Below are 17605 nucleotides of genomic sequence, written 5' to 3'. Positions count from 1 at the left end.
ACATTGAAATCGACGGAAGGATAGTTGTGGCAAGAGTATCTATCAGAAGAGGGTGCGTGGGTGGAGGTTTGAGATGAGATGCGATGACATACATAGGAAGAGATTGGAATGGAGATATGGATACTGATTGCTAGGCGACTGAGTTGAAAGGGGTAAAATGACTTGTGCATAAGATACTAGTCGACGCAATACAAATATATGAAGTTCCTTTGTCATTATCAAAATTCAAATCCAATAAAATCAAAGCTAAGCAAATTGGATCGTACCAGTTTCATTTAGTCTTGACTTGCAAACTCCTGAATTTTCATATATATATATGTTTTTTTCAAGTGAAAGATGTGAAATGGAAGATGGTTCTCGGAAGTAGGTGGTTTTTCATTGGGATGGCTGGAGAACCTATCTACCTATCTACCTACCTACCTGGTTATCCTATCCTCTTCTATTCTATTCTATAAATCGCACAAAGCGAATAAGTCATTCACTCTGAATCGGTAGGGAGAATAGCAAGGTGAATTCAAGTCTAGTTGGTTATTCAACCATATTCAGCGTGATTATAGTATTGAATTGAGATTGTTCGATCTATAGGGTGGGATGGGATGGGATGGGATGGGGATGGGATGGAGTGGAGCGGAGTGGAATGGAGTGGGGTGGAGATTTGAATTTTCTTGTTGATGTCAATGTTGATGTTTGGGATGGTTGGGGTATTAGAGAAATAGGGAGGTGGGATGGATGGAATGGGGTGGGATGGGGTGGGATAGAAGGGTGTCTTTTGAATTTTGTGTATTGTATACGACAGTGTAAATTAGATTGTGTACTGTTGTTGATTTGGATTATTGTATATTTATCTCATATAAAGATTTCGCTAAAATACTAGATTGTTTCCTGGAACCTGGAACCTGGAGTGTAAAGACAAGAACAAGGAGAAGGTATCTATCTATATCATCTCACATCAAATCATCCCATCCCATCCCATCCCATACTCCCTAAATTAATTCATAAATGCATTTACCCATCCAGCTCCTTTCCTAAATAACCTTCACAAACCCCACCTCGACCAATCCCTCCACCGGCAAATCCAAATCCGCCATCTTCCCTCTACTATTCTCTCGAATCCACAAGAAAACCCATAATACCGATCTGCGGATCCAGTTCTTCACCCCGCTCCCCGGTCGAATCTTCATCTGTTCTTTGCCTAGGACGTAGACGATTTGATTCGCGGCTGCGTTGGCGATCCCGTCTAATTCTTTTTGGATGGCGGGGGTATGCAGGATACTCGTCGCGGGGGAAGATTGGTCTGGCGACTGAGAGTGCGGGGTCGATGGAGCGGGAGAAATGAGACTGCGCTGCAGTCCCGAGAAGGTCCCCGGATCCCGCGTGATGAAGAGCGTGAGCTGGGATATGAGGGTGGAGCCGATAGACGGCGTGATGATATCGTCGGTGTAGCCGTGGCGAATGGTGATGCGATAGCAGCCTGGGATGGATGTGCGTTGCACGACGTAGCGTTCCTCGTCTGGGACGTGGGGGATGGAGAGCGGACGCATGTGGAGAAAAATGATGATTTCGGGGGTGGCGCAGAATTTGCGGACGAATTGGGTGAAGACGATGGGGAGCTGGTCGCCGATTTTATCGAAGAAGATGCCGACGCTGGGGACGGTGGTGATGGGGTGGGAACCATATGCTGCGGTGAGCCAGGAAGTTGGGGAGTCGGAGTCAAGAGAGGTGGTTATGAAGCTAGATGGGGGGATGCGGTCTTGGGCTTCCGAGGTCCATTGTTGTTCTTTTCCGTAGCGCCAGAGCACGAAGATGCAGGAGAGGATGAAGGCGAGGAGCAGGGTGAACCATGCGCCGGTGGGAACTTTCATTAGGGCTGACGAGAGGTAGACGCCGTCGAGGGCGGCGAAGACGAGGAAGAAGATCAGGACTATGAGGACGTTTACGCGCCAGATGATTATGGCGACGAGGGAGACCATGCAGGTTGTTATGAAGGTTACGAAGATTACGCAGACACCGTAGGCATTTCCGAGACGTGTTGTCTAGTGTTGGGTTAGTGCCATGTATTGAGTTTTGGGGGTGGGTTGGTATGAAAAGGAACTCACGTCACTATATACTGCGGTTACGACGACGGTACCGATCATAAGTAGCCAGTTTGCAAGTGGCATATATACTTGACCGTGAAATAGCTTCGAAGTGTGAACGGTTTTGATGTGTGGAAAATAAGATAATCTCATGACCTGTGATAGCAACTGGAAACTAGCCGTGATCATAGCTTGTGAAGCAACAATCGCGGCTAAAATTGCAATGACAAGAGAGAAATCTGAATCACGTTAGTCGAGCTTCCATACAGGTAGAAGATGTCTATAAAACTCACAAAGTGTCCCTGGCGGAACCGTATTAAAGAAAGGATTTGTGTAAGCAGTTTTCGTAACATCCTGAGAAATATATGCAGCTTGTCCAATGTATGCCAATAACAAACAAGGATAAGTAAAGCCCAGCCAAGAAATTTGAACGGCTCTTTTACTAAAAGCTCCCAAGTCTGCAAAGAGTGCTTCGACTCCGGTAAATGCGAGTAAGAGTCCGCCGAGTGATTTCCATCCTTCCTCTTTGTTTCGCATAAAGTATTGTCCTGCAAAATAAGGAGAAAATGCTTTGAGAACAGTGTGGTCGTACTGTGCTAAGTTGTAGATGCCAGTGCACATGTTGAATAGTAACCAGATCATGACTATTGGGGCAAATGTAGTTGCGATTTTTGTGGTCCCGAAAGGTTGAATGGCAAATAGTAGAATGAGAATGGCGCAAGTTGTGCCGACAATTGTACTGGTGCTGATATCTGGTTGTGCAACTTCAATTCCTTGAATGGCTCCCAGTACAGATTGGGCGGGTGTTAAGATTCCATCTCTGGTAGTTGTTAGAGAAGTAGCTTCTTGCACTTTCACATTGAACTTACGACATGACCATACTAACACCTAACACACCCAAGAATTTTAGAGCCACTCTAGCAACTGCGGATCCCTCGATAAATGTTCGTACATTTTTATTCGAAGCTTTCAAATCATTCGTTTGATGACGTTCCATCTTGACCATTCCTGAGATATTCGGGTCTAGTCGAACGATGTGTGCATAACGGGCCAGTAAACTGTATAGAGCGAATGTTCCTCCTTCTCCATCATCATCCGCAGACAATACGATGAAAACATATTTGACCGAAACCATAAGTGTGAGGGTCCAGATTATTATGGATAGGGCGCCCACGAGATCCTCGTATGAAGGGTGACTTGTGAAAGTGGAAGAGTAGACATATAAAGGACTTGTGCCTGTGATTAGAATGGTAAGTTATTGTGGTTTCTTGGTAGGGAAGCGAAAGCATACCTATATCTCCGTAAATGACTCCAGTACTTTGATATGCGAGCCACATAAGCATCCATCCTGTATATGTCTAGAAGAGATTAGAATGAGCAGAATAGTATGAAGACTCGCCTGCTAAAGAGAGATGCAAGATCCTCAAAAGCGCAAATATAGAATTGAAACCCCCCGGAATTGGTTGAATGTTAACTAATCACACACCTGTTTCTTCTTCTTGTTCAAATCTTCATTAGCAATCTCTAATGCCTTCTCCTCAAAGTCATAACTAGATGCCATTTGAGATACTTTTGATTCTGCTAAAACATCACCAAATGCCAATCCATTTGACCCGTTTGACCTAACAGGTTTTATCTCATCTCGGAACTGGATGTGCTGAGGTGAATCTGCCATTTTAGTACTGATGCTCGAGAATTATGTTTGTCCTCCGCTCGAGCTATCGATACAATCCGAACAAGTGCTGAAGAAGCTGCACTCAGAAAGGAAATCAAGTGTACAGAAAGTGATGAAATGGTAAAAGATTAAGCATGGGAATCTGAATTCACTTATACTATACCTACCTAGACACACTGATAACGATTCTATTTTTTTCTTCAGTCTCATCCCACCTCGAGATTTTAAGGTAATGCTATCCATTGGCCAATTGCCCATCCGCCAGGGTACACAGATTAGATTCCAAGGGTCCTCAAGGGCAGATATCTCTACAACTGACATCCCCACAGCTGACATCGAACTATCAATGACACCTAAGCTCTATTCACTGTGATACCGTTGACAATTTGAATTAATCACTGGATTTGGTCGTCTTATCTCAGAGGATTCAAGCCATGAACTTTTTAATGAGGTACAAAATTATGAATTTTCTTATCCTCGCCTCCGGATTCGAGCAGGCTAAAATCCCTCATGTATTACAAAAATGCCTCATTTCCAGCTCCACGCCTCTTGCGGCAAGAACCAACTTTGCGAGGGTGAATTCCGAGGCTCATGCACAAGCGAGAATCAATCTGGGTGATACTGCAACTTGGTGATCTTTTGTGGCGGAGTGGGATGTATGATAATGTGATGTTGTGATCTACCTAGGTAATGTGTTTGTATAATGAAGATTCAGCTCTGAAGCCTCTGATGTATGTTGGAGGTACATTGCGCTCCATCCGAATTATCTATTATGCCAATAGATTATTCAAGGCTTGATTCTTGCAAGGGTAGATATCAGAGCTACCTACTTATCTTTGAGGTAGTAATCATTTCACAACCAATTGTTAAAGTGTCGAGGAGATTGTCTGGCTGTCGAGGTTATTTGGGAATCAGCTGTTCACCGCCTTTATTTTCTGCCACATCTTCATTTCTTGGAAAATCCAAAAATAATGCTGAAAACTGTGAGTCTACATCTTTCTGTGATCATTACTTGTGTTATTGCGACTCAATTATGTTCCTTTTCGTCCTCAAATAAACTGGTCGTTGCAACGTCATGTAAATTCACAGTGAAGAATGGCCACTCCCTCACTGGCTGTATGCGTGAGTACTGTTGAAAAGGATAAATCACAAGTCTACATACACCTCTCATGTCATGTACGACCCATACTGTACATTGTCTTAGATACTCCGGTCATGCCATTCTCTCACGCTTCTAAACCTCTCCATCAAAGAGATATTCATTGCTAAGCATATTTCTCTTGCATAAAGATGATCAACTATCCTTGATCCTGCATACTTCTATATGGATATGCTCTCCCTCTGCAACATCGTATGCACTCTGCTACGAGTCTCCGTCGCCAATTTAATGCACAGTATCTCCATCATCTTAACATCATGTCTCAGATCTTGATGGCATTCGGTTAAACACAAATCACCTTCTCTAAAATTACCTAGTGCATGACGGCGCTGACTAAGCCCATCCTCCTCTCAACCTCACCTCGTTTTTCAATGTGAATAACTTCATACTTTACGAAGGACCATGGCGCTTGACCGCAGCAAAACATTATCAAAAACCTCTATCGTACTATACATCCATCCAGTTCTCTCGAGGTAAGCACATCAGAACTGCAGGGAATCTAAGTACATCAACATATTGCAATATTGTATGAAGTCATTCGCGCTTACCTTGCCTGCCCTAGATATATACATGAGTCAAATTTCTGAAGAGCTCTTTCCATTCTATGTTGCGATACAGGCAAGTGAGATCTTATCAATATAGAATGTTGTTATCTTGCACAATACATCGATTTTCTCACGTTCACACAAAGAAAAGAATTCTCATCAGCCATGTTGTTGTAAAGTTACATTTTTGGGGCTGAAATAGGACATTCACAGAAGCCGCTAATGCTCTGCTGGTCCAATACATTCCACGCTCTAACCCCTTGTTGCACAATCTGAGAAACTGTAGTATACAATTTAAACCAAGTCACTGATTTCGCCGCTTTCCTCTGGGTTGGTTCTTCGGCCAATGTTTTTGGATGCTTGAGCGTAACCATTACCCCAGATTTTAGGAAGATCTCCTTGAGGGTACTGGTTCATCTCAGCGAGCAAACATTTGACCCTTTTCATTTCGTTCTCCATCTTAACTCGATGCGCGCGTAACTTGTCGCATTCCTTTACATAAGCTGTCGCGAGCTCCTCCTCCTCCTCCCGTATCTTATGCAACTCTTTCTCAAAAGTAGGCCGTTCCTTGGTACGAACAAAAAGTTTTCTCTGGATTCGATTCTTTTCCACCATAAGCTTTAATTTCGATGTTCCGTACTCTTCGGAGGCGCTTTCTTCATCTTTTTGCAACCCATCTTCTGTGAAATGTACCCAATTCTCATAAAAACGCTGTCTCTCTTCACTATTGGCTACCATTCCAAATACTCCCAATTGTTTCATCAAATTTTCCCTGTGGAAGAGTGTCGTTCCAAGAGTCTTGCCAAGATTTGTGTTGTCTCTTCTAGGCGTAGGAACTTCGAATTCGGGAACTCTTCTATCATGGGCATATTTTGATACATTAGGATAATTTGCCAGGTTCCTCCTGAGTCTCCGGATACGTATCATCTCTTCTTTCGTGCGAACAATGATACGGGTGGGAGGAACGTGGGGGGCGGTTGTAGTCACCGTTGGGGTCAATGCTGCGGGCATTGTTGGAGATGTTTGAGAATTGATAACAAAGAGGATGATATATACAGTAAATATGTGTTTATGTCGTTGTTATCGATATCAAATGAAGTGTGTGATGATATATTCAAGGTAAATGTTGTCAATGTTGTTGTAATGTTGAATATATGCTCGAAATGTTGTCTGAGTATGATCCAAGAGAAATGGTTTCAAGGGAGGGAAATTTCAGTACTTATGTACAATATTTCCATCTGGACCAGATAGTTTTTTCATTTGGTCAAGACTAGCTTGGTGTTAGGCTTAAAGTTAAAATCTATCTACGTCAATCAAATTTGCATATTTCAGTGTTAACCTTTGAGCCAGCGGGGTAAGTTAGGCTCATACTGGAATGATTTCGAGCTTGAAATTAGACTTGACATTGATTTCTACTCAGCTTCGATCTATTTTGTATTACGACATGTTCTAGTGTGAACCAGCAGGGGCTATTGGACAATAGGTTACCATTACCAATGAAAAATATCTCCACCTTTTAGCTTGCAACAACGGGGTAGTTTCAAGCAGACTGTCGTTATCAAAACATTAGCAGGATCTCCATGCATGAATCGAAGATGATAGTACCGAAGTTCAGACTCTGGAATCTTGAAGAGCCTCGCTTAACCTATTTGAGTACTATCGGTTGTTAAGCGCGACTCGGCGCCGTTGGTAGTTGTTGGAGTGCCCACCACATATGATGCTCAGAACAAAGCAGAATACTCATATGCCTTTGCATATCGAAATCGGGATCATTCACTAAACAGCCTAGTGGGAAGAGTAGATATGAAGATAGCTCAAGCATGCAGGAGTCACAAGCGTTTTCGCCTTCTACATGGTGTCAAATTCTGCCATAGTGTTTGTAATTCCAAGCGCACCTATTTCGAATGATTCTGGAGACTCGAAAGACGCCAAAAATGCAATGTACATCATTTCAGTGTAGATTTAATCCAACAAAGTGGAGCCAAGTTATGCTATCTGGAGTAAAATATACGCAATTGTTTTATTCAGGTCACATAATCACAGTTCTTCATCACTGAACCTATAATACCTACCCCTCATAATCACCATACTAAAATGAATTCCCCAGCACACTACACTTCTCTCCAATTTATCCCTGAAATGGTCTTTGATAAACAGAAATAAAAATTATACTAGTTATTGAAGATTGTAAATAGCCAATCGACTCTAATAGAAATAGAAATTAGTTAAGTTATAGATCTAAGAATGAACTAATTCTCTGACCTACTGTGAATTATAATAATAACAGTTTTTCAAAGAAACATTCTACAATAGGAAAGCTTAGCTTGGGAATATTATTATATTCAACAGATCTGATATATATCCAACTAAGATGAAAGGTATTCCCATATTCATTTCTCCTACGTAATGCATGTAGTATGAAGTATAAGTATATCGCTCGTATTGAAATCCGAGTGACGCAGATGATTTAGCTTTTTATTCTCATTTAAATACAGTAAAGTAAACATACCATTTTAAATTCCCCCAAATTTCGTCATCACAATCCGGTCAAATTCGACCCTAAAATACATACTACTGGCACTGTCTTTATTCGTAAGAATCCCGAAGAACAGATCATCAGTCACTTATCCCAGGTACTTGCAGATCTCCCGTCCACATTTTAGGAATTTTCGAATTATTTTGTTACATTTCTAGTCCCCTTCAACTTGAAAGAGTAAGTGCAACCAAACAGCATCTGAAACTTCCTCTCTTCCCCTGTTCCTTTCCTTTAACACTCCCTTCTTCCGTAAATATCTAGAACCCGAGACTCCGGCACAATGTCTTCGCCAAAAATACAAACACTACAGTAGTAAAAGCACTCTATTACCCAAATTTTGTTGCCATAAAAAGATATACGGCATCGGACAAACATCCACTCATATAATGATCCACACATCACTCCTTCCCATTTCCACCATCACCGTCCGTACCAGATCATATAACTCCAAACCACACCCCAAGAATTAGTATAATCCTATTCGAAACTATTGAATCCTGCACTTAGCTTCCATTCCCCAAAAATTCCCTCAAAAAAAATAAAAAAATTCACATAAACCAATCACACGCACACCTTTAAAACAAACCCACTAGTCAATCCCTCTGCTTCAAAAACACAACCCAAAGGTTCCAATCTAAAACATGGGGACATTCGACAATATTCCAAAACCCCCACGCCAACTCCAACACGCCGAGCATCGATTACCTAGATATCTAAAGTCCTCTAGTCATGATCTAGCGTCCTGATCACTAGTACACAAACTTTATTTTCAATACATCTCACCATAGCCCACATGCGGGGTCGCAGCCTCCTCGAAAAAATATCTATTTTTATTTATTTATTGAATCTTCCAATCATAACCATTTCTCCACTTTTCCTGGCGTTTGGTAGATCGAATATGGGGTAGATCGAGGTAAGTGGGCTTAGTATATGGGTCCTGGTAATCTTTACTGCTGTGCTTGGGATTCGCAGATCCTTCTCATTTTCCCGATTATTGTACATTGTATTTACCTAGCTTCAGATCTCTGACTTACTCTCGGGGGTTTTATCAAATTCTACCTGCACTTGCATAATCGTGATGACTTTTCCTTCTCAATTCCTTCCCACCCAGTTACCTCCATACCCATACACTGATATCTCAAATCTCACCCCCAATCTCATAACCCCTCTCCATAGCCCTCTCTCCCCTAGAATTCTCCAGCAACTTCCCTTTCCCTTTCTTTCCCCCTCCCTCTCGTAGTCCCTCTTTCTATTTACTATCAACTTTCAAACACATACCCCTATCCTTCCAATCCCCTACCCCTACCCCAAGCCCAACAGCACTCCTAGTCCCTGAGCATACAATCATCTACCATGTTTAACCTACCGCACCAGCACACTCCATCTAGAATATGTTTCCCTTCTCCAGTATCCAGCCGAGTTTTTTTTATCTTCCTCCCCCTTCTTGCCACAAATTAAGTTGAGGGAAAGAAAAGAAAAGAAAAGAAAACAAAGAAAATTGAATTCACCATCTCTAATAGCCTGATCTCAGAACAAGGAAAACACCAGAGGTGTGGTGTCACTTTACCGATGATTCAAATTCTACGCAGAGACACAAACTTTCACTTTCGTCGCAATCACACCCACACGCCTCACATTCAGAAGAAGCAACCAAAGTGCAAATTCAAAGTATTTCAAATTCAGTTATGTAGCTATCTAAAATCATGCAATTCCAGTGTACTCATCCCATATATGCACAGCATATACCCCATATGTATCCCACATCTCTCCATTCCTCCGCAAAACCAAAGACAAAAACAAAAACAAACGCCCGCATTCTAAGCCCTATGGAATAATGTACACCACCTAATAAGGCTATGCACAAGAAGAACATTAAAAAGATGACAAAAGGAGAAGTATGAAGGATCCGCGGGGTATCGTAATCATGTATCGTAATCTCATTAAGCCGTATCATATCCATCTAAAATAGACCAACCTAGCACTTAACACCTGTACCAGCTCCCTTGAACATTGCAATAGTAGCAGCAAAAGTGTTACGGTTGTCTTTAAACACTGCGCCACTCTGTCCGTCAATTGTAACCATGTTTTCAACACCGACGGTTGACAATCCAGTGATGTGAATATTGCCTGAACCCTCAATTGAAAGCATGTTGCTTTGACAGTTAGAAGTCATCAAACAATCTTGGCTGTAGTTATCAAAGAATGAATAGAGACCAGCACCAGTGATAAAGACATCCTCAGAGTTAACGATGCGAACACCCCATGCTTTATCGGCAAGTGATCCACCAGTGAAAGAAGGATCACCATAAACTGAGTTGGTGGTGAAAGGTGTTGTAGAATCTGGATTGGATTGGTAGTAAGGAGTTTCAGTTTGGATGGCTCCCATAAAGACATTGGAGGCGTTGGCCAATTGATAGTTGTAAAGAACATTATGTTCACTGGCGGTACCATACATCCAGGTAGGTCCTTCTTCAGAAGCAATCAAGATTCCTCTGCCGTTGTAAAGATCAATTTGGGTGTGATCGGTAAGATCAAGTTCATGATCGGCAACCCAAAACCAGTTGTTCTCAAGGTAGATTGAAGCCTTTTCAGTAACGTGGAGAAGCATAAAGGCTCCAATACATTCTGGGTTGCTGCTGTGAGTTGCGTTTGGATTCTTGGCGCAAGTGTTGGATTGAAGTTGAGTACCAGCACTACCACCAATTCTTGTATGAACATCCCACATTCCTGCTGAGCCTTGAGAAGCCTCCTTGAGATTCCATTCGATAAGGATAGCGCCCGCAGCTGGACCCATAGTTTGGAAAACAATATCGGAGATCTCCACAGAGCCAGTGTCACCAACTTGTCCAACTTGGAAGACGGCCTTTGGATTGGCTTGATCGTTGAATCCCTTTGCCATGATCATAGGCCAGATCTCACCAGTGATCTTGATGTTTTTTGGAACCTTGATGGTGTCAGTGACAACATAAGCACCGTGATCGAAGTAAACGACTTGATCAGTGGTAGCCTTGTCGAAGATTGCTTGAATGGCAGCAGTATCATCGGTAGTTCCATCACCCTTAGCTCCATTAGACTTGACACTCAAAAATGAAGAGGCTGGTAAAGTCTCATATTGTGGCTTGGTGCGTCCAAATAACTTGCCAGTAGAATCCAAGAGGACTGCAGGCTTGGTGACAGCATCTTGAACACCTTGGCTAGCTGCACCAGCATTAACTCCAGTGTAGACCTTTCCTTGAGCCCATGATGCGACTTTGGCGTTTCCGGCAAGGACGGTTGACTTGGAAGTGGCATCATACACGGCAACTGGAACATTGGAAGAGAAGTCGACGTTATCAATAACGAGAGTTCCGTTAGTTCCGGTTTCGGTGACATCGTAAACGGTAGAAATACCGATTGGCGTGTTTACAATGGTACTGTCCATCAATGTGGCCGATCCTACTGCCCGCGAACTGGCACCGCCAGCTGACATATCGAGACCCACACCACAGTTGTTGATGTTGATGTCCTTGAAGGTCCAGAGCCAGGCCCAGTTTAGGTAGATGGCCGTTTGGCAGTTATTAAAGGTCAAGTTTCGAGAAGTAAACTGTTGGCTACCCAAGAAAGCACCATACTTGCCACCGTTGAATGTCAAGTCGGCCATGAAACCACCACTGCCATTATCCATGAAGATTCCTTGTTGGTTGTTACCTTCTCCACCATCAGTTCTCATGTTGAAAACAATGTTTTGTAATGATGTAGCTTGAGCAACTTGCCAATGAATACCACTACCAGTTGAGGCAGGCATGGCAGTCAAGTCGATGACAAAGTTTCTGATTTGACGGTAGAAGTTGTTCCTGAAAGTTTATTAGTGACCACACTGAGAGAATAAATGCATCATTAAAACTCACTGATTGGTGAACCAGTTAAATTCAGGATCATATGGGTCTGCGTCGAGTAAAGCCATGCCAGCAAAGTTGGCAAGACCTTTAATTGTTGGGAGAGTAACAGCATCACCAACAAGTTGAGTGAAATATTGTTGTTTAATAGGAGCTGAGATAGCATATGTTCCAGGTCTATAAGTGAAGTTAGTAATGTACGAGAAGACTCAGGCATACAAAGGGAATGAAGGGTCCAGTTGAACTGGGTAATGTTAGACAAGGTATATTGACTTACGGGAAGTAAACGAGAGCAGGGGTAACAGTAGTAGAGTCACAGCCTTTACCACAACGGTTACCAGAGGAGATGGCAGAGTTGATGGCAGCGGTGTCATCAGTTACACCTTGATGTGAGTGTTAGTATGGCACCATTTGAGAAGAGAAGTGATTGACTTACCATCACCAACAGCACCAAAGTCCTTGACATTTCGGAAGACTTGATATGAAGCATCGCCAAATGGCGCAATACCTTGTCGTTGAATCTGGTAAAGTTAGAGGTGATCCCCAATAGTGAGAGAGGTGAGGAAGAATGAATAAACTTACTGAAGCAAGCCAATAACTGCTGGAAGCTGATGCGGTAGTAGCCACTGCATCAGTTGGCACAGGAGTAGGAGCACCGGAAACGATGAAGAAGAAGCGTAGAGCCAATAAAATGGAAATGATTGAGAAGGAAGCCATCGTGAAGTAGTACCAGCTGCTGCAGGATGTCGACGTCGATGTGGTATCTGTAAAAGAATGTAGTTTCTGCCAGGGGTAAAAAGTTCAATCAGTATTTATGTTGGTGTTGTGTAGTGGTGGTGAGGCAGTTGTAGAAGATGAAGGATAAAATCCTGTCTCTCGTTTGTTTCTTGTCACTTTTATGGGAAAGAACGATGGTTCGACTTGATACCAGCATTCACTCGTAAAAGTAGCTCTGTTGTAATAATAGATTTCCAATCCCAATCTCATATAGAAGATAAGATTGAAAGACAATGTTGATAATGAGGGTGATATGATTAGGATTGGTGGCTGATTTTATATTATTGTGGTCGTGGCCGGGAAAGGAACAATAGGATTAAGCGGGATGAATTGTGATTGCCTTGAGGGGGTGAATCGAAATTCTGAAGCTATTCAAATCATACGACTCGACCTCATGACAAACATATCATCAAACAACCAAATGATCAAACAATCAAAACCTTCAAACAACAAGAGGAATGGAAATTAGCATTCGATGCCAAGGAGATGAACTCACAAGTTTGGAATTATGTCGTCGAGAAAAGAAAGAAGGTTCGAAGAAATGAATGTGTGGCCTGCCAAAAGGTGTAAAATGATGATAATTAACATGTTGGCGGCGGCCCGTGATCTTTATATCTTTAAGATCGACCTTCTTCATTTCATCTGGTCTCCCATCCCATATCTCAAACAAACCATCTTGAGCACAAAGAGTGGCTTCCTTGGTATGCTCTCCATATTGTCTAAGCGGACTGTTCGAAGGATGGCTCATGACTGGGGAGGAAAGCTTCCGAATCCAATTAAGGGTATATCAGTGCTTCACTCTCCCGGGAACTTAATATGGTTATTAAGTGGCAAGTGCTTCAAAATACTCTATATCGCCGCTTGTATTGGAAAGGTACAGCCGCAACCCGTCACTGGGGAGGATTTGATTCGATGTTGTTGAGATAATTTAGGTTGTTCTACCCTGGTGTGTTTGCTAGTGCGACAGGGGTTCACTGATGCTCCCGTGATGAGTCGACGACAGAGAGTGTGTACACTGAATATAGATCAGGATACTTGGGTAGTCCCTTGACAGTCTCATCTAGTAACAGTGCCGAGAATGTGGAGGGTCAAAGATTGAGCGAGAACAGAGAAGAGTTGAAACTTGGTGTTTCTTCACGATACGCGGTTGCTGGATCTTGATTGGTACTTCGGACATTTGTTGTGGCGGCTCTTAATTTCCCAAGCTACTTTTTTATCCTACCAAAGAGAATCTTCGAAACGCGATCAAGCTTTCAAATGCGGGAACTTTTTCAAAATATATGGGGAAGAAGAACGGACGGATCTCATCGCATAAACGCGTCGTCGATCCTTCCCCTTCTTTTTAATATAAAAATTTCAATACTCCAAGCCAAATCCCTTTTCGACCTTCCGAAGTCGTACAAACACGATCCAAAATGGACATGTAATATAATTTCATCCCATCGACAGCAGTTTCAACATAGGTGCCGTGTATTGTTATGCCTGCCCTGATTAATCAATTCGTGAATTGTTTTCTACGCCCAAAGGCTACCTACAGCTAAGAGGAACGATAAACCCTATAATCATTATCAGCCCCTCCCTGCCATAGAGCACTATTTTGCAGCCCAATATATGCGCACCATTTCTTGGTTTGTTTCAATCAAAAATTTTGCTCGCGGCTTTGTTGGTTAATAATTGTTGGATGTTTCATGGGGTCTTCAAAGGGGTGCGTCTATGAAACACGGGATGTAGCAGGACCGTTGTTTGGATGAACCGGGTTCGTACTTTTGCTCCATTTTGTGTATTCCATGCAGTTTCATCGCCTCCCATCAATTTTTTGCGAGTCTACATATTCCAATATAGATATCGCTTCACCACAGAACCGATTTGTTACACGCAGAGAGCAAACTTACATGAGGGGCGGGGTGTTGCTTGATATCACGTGACAGGTTCGGTTCCAATTTTGGCTAAATAATTGAGTGGCAGCGCTCAAGTCCGGTGCTCACCAATTAACCCCAAAGAGACTTTTTGTTTTAGACTTTCTCATGACCTTTGGGTGTCACTTCTCACCAACCTCACCAACCTCACCACTTTGGATGACTGACATACTGGTATTCAATTGTAATAATTTTGAACAATCAAATTCACATGTTCAATATCATCTGTGTTTAATAGGAATATTTTAGTACTCAATCTCGAAAAGACGTGCGGCATAGGCATTTCTCTATGACGTGATATGATACAAATTGTGCAGCTTGATACAACAATCATTTTGGAATTCTAATTTCAATTTGAACAATATTAACCCATTCACTGCGTTGCAGTTTTGCTACAAATCTTACAATAACAATTAGACAGGATATTTCTGTTAAAGTAATGGTGTAGAAGTCATGAGTACCTACCTACTAAATGAGAGTGATATGTAAAGTGAAATGTATGACCATGAAGTGAATTGCATATGTACTTGGATTTTATCAAAATACGGACACCTTCCGAATCAAAGGCCGGCGGCGAGAAGGCAATTTCTTTCACAAAGTCCGCTCCCACGACAGGCTGCTGTATTCCTAGTCTAAATCAGAACGATCGATTCTTTGGTACCAGCTCGAACCCGATCGAGAAGTTCCATCGACGAATCATCAACGAGAGCTATACCTGCTCTCATAAATATTGAACACCCTCTTTCGTCTTCCTGAAGATATCTTAAGGCCAAGAAACTTGGATTCTCAGCATACTCTTCGGATTTTAGGCTCCCAACAAACATGAGGAAGAGCGATTTGTACTTCTTGACTTCAATTGCAGATTCGGTGGGCTTCTTTGGATCATAATAATATGGATCTAGATTCACTCTGATCTTAAGTCTCCACAAAGTCCATTTCTTCTCCTTTGGCTCAGTGGCGTCGTAAGCTGATATCGAATATGGCTCGTAGCCTATCGCGTTTATCGGTATAAGAACTGCTTTAACCTCAAGCTTACCTCCAATAACCCACCAAAAGCGTTGCTGCCGGAAATTTGAGTACCCACAGAGACGAGTTCAAGGCCAGCCTTAAATTCTTTATCTTTATGATCGTATGTTATACCGCCACTGCGTATAGAAGCCCAGCTCCAAGAAGGCAGGCGCTTCTCGCTTTCTGTATCATCTTCGCTGAATTTTTCTGCAGTCCAGAGGAGTGCGTCTGGAAGTTGACTTCTCCATAACCCGGCGTAATAATCGTCTTGAGTCATGTCATGCAAGAGTTTTGCTATCCCAGATATGGCAGGTAGCTTATCAGTCTGATATGTGAGGGAACGGTGACTATAATCCTCGACCATAGTGTACCAATTAGAATATATATTTTTGTAAGCTTCCATAATCGGCGAGGACTGAAGCTTGAAATCAAAATATATGTTAAGGAAACTTGTTTCTGATTCGAAGTTTGAGAATCCTGTCCGACATTCACAAGTGCTGCACTCCCTGCAATCCCATAGCATCTCATCCTTTGCGAAGGACAGAGTACGTCTCGCAAGTACTTGCTCTTGCAACACCCACCCACGTCTCCTTAGCTCACTATTATGCAGTCCATGTGATTCAAGCCGCCCATTTGCATCATGAACAGAAAATTGGTTTTGGATTCTACGTGCATAGAGAAAGTGTTGGCGGTTATCTGCGTCAAGATATGGCAATTGTAGGCTCTTGGTCCGATTTTCAAGAAAGAAACCCCCGTTAGGATCTCTTGCTTCCGTGGCGGCTAAAACTAAGAATGCCGACATATATACATCGCTCATACGAGAACTCTCAATTTGCCAATCTTTCAGTGAGTCTTGCATTATGCACAAAGAGTCGATCCATAGATAAGGTATCCCCAGCTCTCTGGTAATCATAACAGCATCGAACAAAGTCTTTGGCAAGGAATCCATGGGGATTCTTTTCTTGTAGACTGACAATTTAGAATGAGTAAGTTTGATGTCTTCAAGAATTGTTGAATCTCCCCAACAGTAGCTGAGGGCAGCAAAACTTCCGCTTGACTTCTTTGTTTCAATCAATTTGACTGAAACATTTGAGGTTTCAACATCGATGACACGTGTTGGCATTTTTAGGCCGCCAATATCATCCAAATTGCATTTTCGATGTGTTTCACAGTTTGCAATCCAGCTTTTCGCTGTTTGTAAGGATTCAGGCAAGGAGTTCGAAACTTCTTGCGCAGCGGTGATGAATGGTAATGAAAGGCCACCTGTAGTACGAGAAAAGTGACAGTCAGCTGCAATTCATGCAAGTCAGCGTAAGGAGAATTAATCCTTGTTCTTGACCTCAACGTACAGGATGTAGGCTCATACGCATTCCTGTATAATTCAATAACAGACGGTCTTTCCCACTGGCTCTGTCCTATTGAATACCTCTGGATACCACCAATGTCTTTCACCTTTAAGCATACGCTGAGGGGCGAATCTTCGAAGTGGCCTTTGCCCAATGCAGCTACAGCTTGAACCACAAGTGTACAAAGACAACAACCTTCACGAGCAGCTTCAAGAACAGATTTTATCCACCGTGTCCGAGTAACGTTAAGTCTGTGAGATTTGTCAAATATCGAACCTTCTATCCAGTATTCTTTGCCTCGGTATTTTTGATTAAGGATGCTGCTACGTGTGTCGTAATCACCATTTTCCTGGAATATCCTCATGTCATCGCATACATAGCAGACCATATTGCCTCTATGATGAGGTTGAGGAATACTGTTGACCGTCTCGACAAAGATATTGAATTTTTTTATCTGGTAAGATTCACTAGCTTGGATCAGTTAGCATTAGATCTTTGGCTACCTACCTTGATCATGAATACATACTAACTACAGAATATTCACACATGAACTTATACCTTTTGGATTGGAAAATATCAGAAACTTGCAGCCGTTGCGTGGGATATCGATTTGCTTATCCTATTCGCGGGCGTTGAGGAATAGATATGATGTATAAAACGACGCAGTGTAAAGCTTGTAACGGTTTGTATATG

At 42.4% G+C, this 17605-nt stretch overlaps 4 protein-coding genes across 4 annotated transcripts; all 4 read right to left on the bottom strand.

Annotated features, from left to right (window-relative positions):
- Positions 1-824: 824 nt before the first annotated feature.
- Positions 825-3944, bottom strand: EAF02_007087 (uncharacterized protein). The gene is made up of 6 exons (XM_038903135.1): positions 3562-3944; positions 3367-3433; positions 2945-3311; positions 2369-2895; positions 2097-2314; positions 825-2033 (listed from the first exon to the last, which is right to left on the bottom strand). Exons 1-6 carry the CDS (start codon positions 3748-3750, stop codon positions 1026-1028), a joined length of 2376 nt encoding a protein of 791 aa, XP_038757456.1. The 5' UTR covers positions 3751-3944; the 3' UTR covers positions 825-1025.
- Positions 3945-5748: 1804 nt separating this feature from the next.
- On the bottom strand, positions 5749-6465 carry EAF02_007086 (uncharacterized protein; the record flags this gene model as incomplete). The annotated part of the gene is made up of 1 exon (XM_038903134.1): positions 5749-6465. One exon carries the CDS (start codon positions 6463-6465, stop codon positions 5749-5751), a length of 717 nt encoding a protein of 238 aa, XP_038757455.1.
- A 3181-nt stretch (positions 6466-9646) lies between these two features.
- On the bottom strand, positions 9647-14467 carry EAF02_007085 (uncharacterized protein). Its single transcript, XM_038903133.1, has 8 exons — positions 14262-14467; positions 14178-14198; positions 13139-14129; positions 12448-12648; positions 12302-12386; positions 12143-12248; positions 11878-12042; positions 9647-11823 (listed from the first exon to the last, which is right to left on the bottom strand). The coding sequence occupies exons 3-8, from the start codon at positions 13388-13390 to the stop codon at positions 9966-9968; spliced, it is 2667 nt and encodes an 888-aa protein (XP_038757454.1). The 5' UTR covers positions 13391-14129; positions 14178-14198; positions 14262-14467; the 3' UTR covers positions 9647-9965.
- Positions 14468-15190: 723 nt separating this feature from the next.
- EAF02_007084 (uncharacterized protein) lies at positions 15191-17460 on the bottom strand (the record flags this gene model as incomplete). The annotated part of the gene is made up of 4 exons (XM_038903132.1): positions 15191-15549; positions 15609-16856; positions 16916-17383; positions 17439-17460. The coding sequence occupies 4 exons, from the start codon at positions 17458-17460 to the stop codon at positions 15191-15193; spliced, it is 2097 nt and encodes a 698-aa protein (XP_038757453.1).
- Between the last annotated feature and the right edge of the window lie 145 nt (positions 17461-17605).

This window comes from Botrytis sinoallii (assembly GCF_014898435.1).
Source record: "Botrytis sinoallii strain Bc 23 chromosome Unknown BSIN_011, whole genome shotgun sequence".
NCBI lineage: Eukaryota > Fungi > Ascomycota > Leotiomycetes > Helotiales > Sclerotiniaceae > Botrytis > Botrytis sinoallii.
The sequence above is the reverse complement of the archived record's forward strand: the minus strand, read 5'-3'. Positions and strand labels throughout refer to the sequence as shown.

Excerpts from the sequence above, each read along its gene's own strand:
- EAF02_007087 (XM_038903135.1), bottom strand. The coding sequence starts at position 3,750 with ATGGCAGATTCACCTCAGCACATCCAGTTCCGAGATGAGATAAAACCT. Across the intron at positions 3,434-3,561 it reads TGAACAAGAAGAAGAAACAG|ACATATACAGGATGGATGCT; the intron begins GTGTGTGATTAG and ends AATCTCTTCTAG. Across the intron at positions 3,312-3,366 it reads AGTCATTTACGGAGATATAG|GCACAAGTCCTTTATATGTC; the intron begins GTATGCTTTCGC and ends TTCTAATCACAG.
- EAF02_007085 (XM_038903133.1), bottom strand. The coding sequence starts at position 13,390 with ATGAGCCATCCTTCGAACAGTCCGCTTAGACAATATGGAGAGCATACC. Across the intron at positions 12,043-12,142 it reads CCTGCTCTCGTTTACTTCCC|ACCTGGAACATATGCTATCT; the intron begins GTAAGTCAATAT and ends CTTCACTTATAG. Across the intron at positions 11,824-11,877 it reads TTTAACTGGTTCACCAATCA|GAACAACTTCTACCGTCAAA; the intron begins GTGAGTTTTAAT and ends ATAAACTTTCAG.